A 9,476-nucleotide genomic window follows, 5' to 3' on the forward strand; every position below is an offset into this window, starting at 1 on the left:
CTAGCCAAGAAAGACTCCTCCCCAACTACAAGTGTGATGTTCAGGAGACTCCAAAGGCAGTCATTGGAGGGCCAAAACCTGATTTATTTCTCCACATGTCAACCATCCTGTCTATGTACAAGATGCCAAGGGTAAGAGGTCTGCATGGAACATGGGTCATCAATGAAAGCCATTTACAGTTGTTTCTGACTAGTCTCATTGGGTTGCATTCTGATAACTGAAGAACAATATATCAAGGGAATGGCAAATAGTGGGTATAGGTTGGTATTTTTCAACCAAAAATGCAGGTTGTGGAAAATATGTCTGCTTCAGTTCCACACCTCCTGAAAAACTCCAATTCCTCATTGGAGGCTTCGCTCCTGTGCAAGACTGCAACAAAACGTCTGCTGCCTGTGGTAGCACAACTGTATGCTTGCTATGCCGGGCTGAAAGATCACTTGTATATTTCCCAAGATAACTTTAAGATTCCAAATCAAGAGAAATAAGTGATATTGGAATCCTACTGAAGCAGATCCCCCTCAGTAAAACTCTGTAACCACCACGGGTTATCTAGCGTGTGTGAGGTAAAGGTCAACTTCAGGCAGAAGTTGAACAAATAAGAAAGATTTATTTTGCAGAATAAAGTTGGTAAGACAAAAGATGTATCAGGAGATAAAGTATCCTCACAACTCTACTTCTCCTTCATCAAACTTAGCCCTCCAGTTAACTTTTGCCTGAAAACTCTTAAAGTACTCCAAAGACTGTCGTGCTATCTAAGCTCAGAGGGTCCTTTCTCTAGCTCTAGCTAGCTCTCTAGCTATAAACATTTTCCTCAGGGTGGCTCCACCCCCTTGCTGACTGGCTGTCTTGGTAGCCATTTACCTGTTATTTCCTTTATCCTCCTTTGCATATGAAAGACAGCAAATTCTGCCGTAAACATAACTGCATAATTCTTCTATTTGATGAAAATACGTTAATACCATAGTATTTCCCCAAATTGCAGATTATAAATTAAGAGATATACAGTGGTACCTCGGGTTACGAACTTAATTCGTTCCGGAGGTCCATTCTTAACCCAAAACTGTTCTTAACCTGAGAGGCGCTTTAGCTAATGGGGCCTACCGCTGCTGGCGCACTGCTGGCGCACGATTGCCATTCTCATCCCGGGGCAAAGTTTGCAACCCGAGGTACTATTTCCAGGTTAGCGGAGTTTGTGACTGGAAGCGTTTGTAGCCCAAGGTACCACTGTAAACAAAAAGCTGAATCCCCCTGGTTAATACATTGAAATCTGGTTTGAGGGTTTTGATATCATCATTTGTTATCATCTTTCCTCCCTTGATTTTATTAATGAACCCTCTTTAGCTCATCTATGGCTCTTCTCCTGTGACGACTAATGACGTTCAAGCTCTTTTCACCCACTGGATATTCCCAGATGGGACTCAGCAATACGAGGGGATCCTCCAGTTACTGCTGCATTTCCGTTGGGTGTGGATTGGTGTGCTTTTTCTCCTTGGTGACACTGGAGAGAGATTTGTACAAAATGTTCTCCCCATCTTTGCTCAGAAGGGTACCTGCTTTGATTTTATAGAAAGTTTCCCTAAGGTTACCTCTTCTGGTGAGTTTGATGAATTGGTGGAACAAGGTTCAAAAACATTGAACATTATTGTGGGGAGCACTGCCAATGCTGTGGTTGTACATGGTGAAATTCACACAATGATGGTAATGAGAACCATACCCACACTTGCAGAAACGAATGATGTGTCAATGCAAGGAAAGACAAAAGTCTGGATTATGACAGCCCAGATGGACTTCACCTCATTTCCCTTTCAAAGAGGTTGGGACATCACATTCCTCCATGGGGCTCTATCCTTTGCAGTTCACTCTAAGGATCTTCCAGGATTCCAGAAATTTATTCAGATGAGAAAGCCTACCTTGGAAAAAGAAGATGGCTTTCTAAGGGTTTTCTGGGAAGAGGCATTTAATTGTGGTTTTAATGATTCTGCTTCAGAGAAGAAAGATGGCAAATTCTGCACTGGGGAGGAGAATATTGAGAGCCTTCCTGGGTCTGTTTTTGAAACGAGCATGACAGCCCACAGCTACAGCATCTACAATGCAATCTATATTTTGGCACATGCTTTGCACACCATGCAGTCCACCAAATTAAACTGCAGAGCAATGGCAGGTGGAGCAAGATGGGAATTTACAGATCAACAGCCGTGGCAGGTAATGTTGTCTTCCAGTTAATACAGATTTGTATTACAGGTCTGTAATCAACTCTGGAGCTGAGCTAAACGGGGGACTTTTCTTGAATACCTCTGTCAGTAGGGGAAACCCATTCCACTTTTCTCTCTGGGAGGAAGTAACTATCCACTAATGGTTAGGATAACATAATGGATGAAATTCTGCCATCACTTTAAAGTGGGTTCAGTTGTCCTTGGAATAGCAAAATGTGGCTATAGATGGCTAGGTACAGGATAACAAGCTATCACAATTTGTACAAAGGCAGCCCTGAATCCCTGGAAAGTGATGAGCAGCTTATCTACACAACTTATCCTCCTATCTGAAGGTACATCCTGTCTAATATTTGTGGTCTAAGTTCTATGAAATTTAGGCCAAGACTTCCTCTAATTCTTAAAAGAACCACATCTTACCTTCACAATGAACATTACAACCATTGAAAGTAACCTTCACAAAACATTTAAAATGAATATTGTGTTCTACAATGTCCCTGTTTTGTAAGTCCTCATAAGCAGGTCTTTTTTCAGCCAGAACTCAGGGGAACCCAGTTCTCTCCCCTCTCAGGTTGGCGCCATTGCTATTCCAAGGGAACGATGGAGGTGTTTGTGGTGAGTTCCAGCACCTCTTTTTCTAGAAAGCAGCTCTGCTCATTAATTCCTTTTTCCCTTTTAGCTCCATCCATTTTTGAAGAAGCGACTCATTAAAAACAAACAAAGAAAGACACTAACATACATCTTTTAAGGCAGTGTTTCCCAACCTTGGGCCTCCAGCTGTTTTTGAACTACAATTCCCATCATCCCTGACCACTGGTCTTGCTAGCTAGGGATGATGGGAGTTGTAGTCCAAAAACAGCTGGAGGCCCAAGGTTGGGAAACACTGTTTTAAGGAGACCATGACCTATACCTCTTAAATGTTAAAGATAAGCACTCTATTTGTACAAATATTACTAATATTTAATTATTTTTGGCATCTTTATTAATTGCCTTTTTCCTCTTCAAATTTAGGTCCACCACTTTCTGGGAAGTGTTTCATTTAATAATAGTGTTGGGGAAGAAGTTTCCTTTGACCAAAATGGGGAATTAGTAGCTGGATTTGATATAATAAATTGGGTCACATTCCCCAATCAGTCCTTTCTGAGAGTCAAAGTTGGAACAATGGACCCACAAGCTCCCCCAGAAAAGAGGTTAACCATTCATGATGATGGTATCATGTGGCCCAACTGGTTCAACCAGGTAAGAGGTTGTTCTGGATTTTCTCTAATTTTTTGCTCAGTGTCCCAAAACTGCCTCATTGCAACACACTGAATCATTAGTTATCAGAATCAGACTCGATCTGTGAAGGAAATATCAGGCTGTAGCACTGATAAAAGGAAAGCTATCTGGTTTCTAGGTCTATTTGCAGAAGTGTCTCAGCTATAAAGAAAGTGTCACTAGTCAATGAAATTCGAGGAAGCCAATTACAGTGGTACCCTGGATACGAAGTTAATTCTTTCCGGAGGTCCGTTCTTAACCTGAAACTGTTCTTAACCTGAGGTACCACTTTAGCTAATGGGGCCTCCCATTGCCAAGGCGCTGCCACCGCACGATTTCTGTTCTCATCCTAAGGTAGAAGCAGAAGTGTGTCAGTTATAAAGAAAGTTTCACTAGTCAATGAAATTTGAGGAAGCCCAGTATGTCTTTTAATTAGTATATACATTATTATTGTTCCTTCCTTCCTTCTCAGGGTTCTGCACAGGTCCCCAGCGCATTCTGGGGCTGGGCCAGGAAACACCCGGGCCAAAATCGACCTCTTTCAGACAATATGGCCGAAAGCAGAAAGATTTACTCTTGATTGGAACCCACTGGTGAAGAAGACCCCTGCAGCCAGCATGATTGGACCCTCTACTCAGGAACTGGTGAATGGAGGGCTCAATCCTGCTCAGTTTGACTGCACTCATGTATCCCCCTGCTTGGAACAGGCACACATGTCCAAAGTGCAGTGTGGGGCTATTTTAAAGCTCTGTTGCAAAGAGCTCTCTGTGCTGCTCTTTGCAGATGCTGCCTGCCTTTCCTTCAGAATCAGCCCGATTCAGTTTGGGATTTGGCCAGATCTGTTCCACAGCCCTAATTTGTACCCCACAATTATTTTTAGGACCTGGCTGCACAAAAGAAAATTGTAAGATACACACAGGCGATGAAGACGGTAATTCTGCAAGCAAACAGCACTGCAAGAATTCATCAAAAGCAAACAATTACAGTTGCAATCAAAATTATTTAACCCCCATTGCAAATCAGGTTTATTATCAAAATTTACAGAATTTCAATTGCTTGCAAAAGCAATTGAAATAGCTCCACTAAATGGATGCCTCAAGTGGTTTCCCCAAATTCAACTCAAAATGCAATTTCAACTGTCCTGTTCAGTCTCACTATTATTCACCCCCTGAATAGAATCCATCACAACAGCACAAATACAACAGGTGTTGTCTCACCTGATGCACACCTGATGCAGCTAATCAAGGTCTTCAGGTGTGCTAGAGCTGGAACACATGAAATACTTGAACTCGCAAGGGGTTTCCTGAGTGTCAAATTTTGTTGTATGTTAGCCATATTTCTAAGTCAGGAGAACGGTCCAAGAAGGTAAGAGAAGGGATCATCGCCCTTCACAAGCAAGGATACAAGTATACAAAAAGAAAGCAAAGGCACTGAATGTTGCCAGAGAAACCATTGGAAGCATAGTTCGCAAGTTCCAAGTTAAAGAATCAGTGGTTAGACTACCTGCACAGGGCAGAATTTCAATAATTTCTATTGCAACTGTCAGTCAAAAACACTTGAAGAATTTCTATATTCATGAGATAGTGACCCAATAAGCTTTTCCCTGAACATTTTCTAATTTAATAAGATATTGCCATGCTAATCTCTGAAGAAGTTCAAATACTTACTAATATGGTTTTCATAAAGGCAAATGTACTGAAGTAATGGTAGAAGTTCCAATGCTACCATTAGCTCTGAATTTAAGATCATCTTCAGATAAAACAAAACACCTCTAGCAACCTATTGCTTAACTGTCATGTTTACTATTTGAAGATAAGTTCTAAACTATTTCCTTCTTTCATTTATGAACAGGCACAACCCACTTCTCTGTGTAATGAGAATTGTCATGTAGGTTATAGAAAGAACAAGAAGGAAGGAAAGCCATTCTGCTGCTATGATTGCCTTCCGTGTCCAGAAGGGAAGATCTCAAACAAGGAGGGTAAGGAATGCATCACACACTTTAATTTTACCTGTGCATCAGAAGCTCCTTTCTCTAGTGGGAAAACAGCATGGAAGTAGCAAATATATATTCTGGTATCTCTTAGGTGCATTGTGACAATCTGGGGACAGAAGAACTTTTTTAATAATAAGATGTTTCTTCCATTTTCTTTTTCAGACATGGACGACTGTTCAGAATGCCCTGGAGATCAATATGCAAACAATAAACAGGATGGCTGCCTCCCCAAAGACAAAACATTCTTGTCTTATGGAGAACCGTTGGGGATCAGTTTGGCCACGTTTGCCCTCTTCTTTTCCTGCATCACAGCATTGGTGCTTCAAATATTCACAAAGCACAGAGATACTCCCATAGTTAAAGCCAACAACCGCAACCTCACTTATATTCTCCTCCTTTTCCTCCTGCTCTCCTTCCTTTGTGCTCTGCTCTTCATTGGCCAGCCTGAGGAAGTCACCTGCCTCCTTCGACAAACTGCTTTTGGCATGATCTTTTCAGTGGCAATTTCTTGCATATTGGCCAAAACTGCCATTGTGGTTCTAGCTTTCATGGCCACCAAGCCAGGGTCCCGAATGAGGAAGTGGGTAGGGAAGCCACTGGGCACCCCAATTGTTCTTTCCTGCTCCCTTATTCAAGCCACAATCTGTAGCATATGGCTGGCAACTTCTCCTCCTTTCCCAGACGTTGACATGCACTCAATGACTGAAGAAATAATACTAGAATGTAGTGAAGGTTCCACTATCATGTTTTATTGTGTCCTGGGATTCATGGGTTTACTGGCCATAGTCAGCTTCACGGTGGCTTTCCTAGCTAGAAAGTTGCCTGACAGTTTCAATGAAGCCAAATTCATCACCTTCAGCATGTTGGTCTTTTGCAGTGTGTGGTTGTCCTTTGTTCCATCCTACTTGAGCACCAAGGGGAAATATATGGTGGCTGTGGAGATCTTCTCCATCTTGGCCTCCAGTTTTGGGTTACTGGGTTGCATCTTTACCCCCAAATGCTATGTTATTTTACTGAGGCCTGAGCTGAACAGCAGAGAGCAGCTAATAAGAAGACAGTTTTAAATAATCCAGAAGTCTAAATCATGTTCATAATTCTAGGTGTCTGTTATTGCTGTTTTATTTACTTGTATGTCATTAGAAATTAAGGATATTCATGCCCCTTGAAATTAAAGAATCAACAAATAAACAAATAATTGAAGAATTAAAAAGTAAATGATAAAAAAGATCTGGAGCAGCTCCAAGAATTCCTTTGGGAATCATGCTCGCAATTCTGGTGTCTGTTATTGCTATTTTAATTACGTATATGTAATTAGAAATCTGGGATACTCATGTCCCACTGCTTTGCAAGCATGAACTATCAGCTCATCACCAGCACTTGTAAAGCACTTTGCACAGGTGCTCCTGACATCTTATTGAGCCCACAAACCCCCATCAGCCCAGCCACTCTTTATCTGTCCCACAGCTGACATCACGAGAAGCTGAAGAGTGCCAGAAACTCCCACAAGTAGCTGTTCTTTAAAGTGACAGAAGAGACTAATAGGAGATTTGAGAGCTGTTTTTCCTCTTAAATAGGGAATACATAAAGAAGCATCTTCCTCTCCCGGATCAAATTAAAACCAAAAAACACTTCAGAAGGACTACCTACTTGTACTACTTCATTTATATTGCACCATAAGACATGTTTCCTGGACACTTCACAAGAAAGTACAACAGCTAAATTGAAATACAGTGGTACCTCGGGTTAAGTACTTAATTCGTTCTGGAGGTCCGTTCTTAACCTGAAACTGTTCTTAACCTGAAGCACCACTTTAGCTAATGGGGCCTCCTGCTGCTGCCGCGCCGCCGGAGCACGATTTCTGTTCTCATCCTGAAGCAAAGTTCTTAACCTGAAGCACTATTTCTGGATTAGTGGAGTCTGTAACCTGAAGCGTATGTAACCTGAAGTGTATGTAACCCGAGGTACCACTGTACAAAATAATAATAAACAATTGCAGACCCAGGTGCATTGGGCTCCCTATGATCAATGTATTGACAGGATAACAAATTGCCAGAACAACTTTATGAGGTTACAAATTTGTCTCAGCTTTATTGATTATAGTTGTAGGTTGGCCTGGGTGCACGTCTCTCAGATTTGTGGACGGAAGCTTCTGCCAGGATAAAGCCAATGCTATTTCTGTTGAACAAGTCATTCTCGTCATCTCTCGCTCAACTTATGGGATAAAGGCATTCCAGCACATGTCCCTCTGCTTCATAAAATAATGTTGTCTTACTGCTATTCATAAGTATAGAGACTGACAGATCAAATGATTTCTGGATTTTTCTACAACCATTCATCAAATTGAACCATGGTGTTATAGATCCATCACAGTTTACAAAGTGTGCACTGATAGTCACAGGTATTTGGTGCAGTGGAGAGTAGTAGGGTTATTGGGGCACTGCATAATAATAATAATAATAATAATAATAATAATAATAATTTATTATTTATACCCCGCCCATCTGGCTGGGCTTCCCCAGCCACTCTGGGCAGCTTCCAAAAGAATATTAAAATACTATAATACATCAAACATTAAAAGCTTCCCGAAACAGGGCTGCACAGAAAATTTCAATATTTCCTCCCCCAATCTAATTGCAGGACCTCAGGTTCTGTCTATTACAGACTCTGGCTCCACCTCCGGTTGGTCTCCATGCCTTTTCCTTGCCTAATGTCAGGCTCCAGGGACTCTGCTTACTCCCACTGCTCCTGGGAAGATTCAGGAACCTGAGCAGGGGGAGGAAGGCTCAATGCAACCTTCCTCAGCACAATCCCTGACCCCTAAAAGTCCCCATGAGCATTAGCCGCCACTAACTTGCTGTTTAAGGACAAGACAAAAAGTTTCAAAACATGCCAAGAAATAAGGAATTCAGACTCAACATATTCCTCCTAAATCCCTATGTGAGAACATTGCTCCAAAAAGAATAATATATTCAAAACTCAATATATTGGGGAAAACTGATATTCTGACTTAACCTATTGGCAAGCTGCATGCTGACTTAAATATTTCTCTATGTTAAACGAATTGTGCATTGTTGATGATTAATGGTTTAGTGTAATTTTGCAAGTGGTTCCAGGTCCTGTTGTGCATGGTTGTTGTATATAAAGTGCATAGTTAAACTATGGAAGTCACTCCCACAGGGGGCAATGATGACCACCAGACTAGATGGCTTTAAAAGAGCCTCAGACAAATTCATGGAGGAGAGGATTGTTGATGTCTTCTAACCAGGATGGCTCAGCTCTGATGCCACAGTTGGAGGCAGCCATGTTCCTGAATACGAGTTGCTGGAAACCGAAGGAGGGGAAAGTGTTCTTGTGCTTGAATCCTGCTTGCAGCTTCCCCTTTGGGGCACCTGGTTGGCCACTGTGAGAACAGGAGGCTGGACCAGAAGGGCTATGGGCCTGATCCACTAGGCTCTTCCTGTGTTCTTATATACTACAGTTTTTAGATTTAGATTATTCTGCAGACCACTTTCAGCACAGATTCACTTGTGGAAAATGCTGTATAGAAATAGCCAAGGAGGCTATTTCAAAGAATGAAAAGGATGAAAGAGCTGAGAAATAAAAGGAATGACTTTGTCTGGTTTTCTTCCAATAAATGCCAGCAAACAATGCAAAAATTAAAAGCATCAACACAAGTTGATTTCTATTTGCTCCTCAGAATTAAGTGGTCTTTGCTGTTCAAGTCGGGCCTCAGAAGAATTATGTACAATTTGGGGGCAAAGATACAACCCAGCAAACCTGCGCTGGAGGCCAAGATGCAAAAGACCTCCACAGCCACCATCTGCTTTCCTTTGGTGCTCAGATAAGAGGGAACAAAGGACAGCCAAACGCTGCAGAACACCAACATGCTGAAGGTGATGAACTTGGCTTCGTTGAAACTGTCCGGCAACCTCTTGGCCAGGAAAGCCATACCGAAGCTGACCATGGCCAGGAATCCCAGATAACCCAGGACAGAATAAAACATCGTGACAGAACCT

At 41.9% G+C, this 9,476-nt stretch overlaps 1 protein-coding gene across 1 annotated transcript; it reads left to right on the forward strand.

Moving 5' to 3' along the window:
* The first annotated feature begins 3,371 nt into the window (after nucleotides 1–3,371).
* LOC128404309 (vomeronasal type-2 receptor 26-like) lies at nucleotides 3,372–6,524 on the forward strand. The gene is made up of 3 exons (XM_053369795.1): nucleotides 3,372–3,449; nucleotides 5,319–5,445; nucleotides 5,623–6,524. The coding sequence occupies exons 1-3, from the start codon at nucleotides 3,372–3,374 to the stop codon at nucleotides 6,522–6,524; spliced, it is 1,107 nt and encodes a 368-aa protein (XP_053225770.1).
* The last annotated feature ends 2,952 nt before the right edge of the window (nucleotides 6,525–9,476 follow it).

Source organism: Podarcis raffonei, chromosome 16 (assembly GCF_027172205.1).
Source record: "Podarcis raffonei isolate rPodRaf1 chromosome 16, rPodRaf1.pri, whole genome shotgun sequence".
NCBI lineage: Eukaryota > Metazoa > Chordata > Lepidosauria > Squamata > Lacertidae > Podarcis > Podarcis raffonei.

Coding starts and splice junctions, on each gene's coding strand:
- LOC128404309 (XM_053369795.1), top strand. CDS start 3,372: ATGGACCCACAAGCTCCCCCAGAAAAGAGGTTAACCATTCATGATGAT. Junction 3,450..5,318: donor GGCCCAACTGGTTCAACCAG/GTAAGAGGTTGT, acceptor ATTTATGAACAG/GCACAACCCACTTCTCTGTG. Junction 5,446..5,622: donor GAAGATCTCAAACAAGGAGG/GTAAGGAATGCA, acceptor TTTCTTTTTCAG/ACATGGACGACTGTTCAGAA.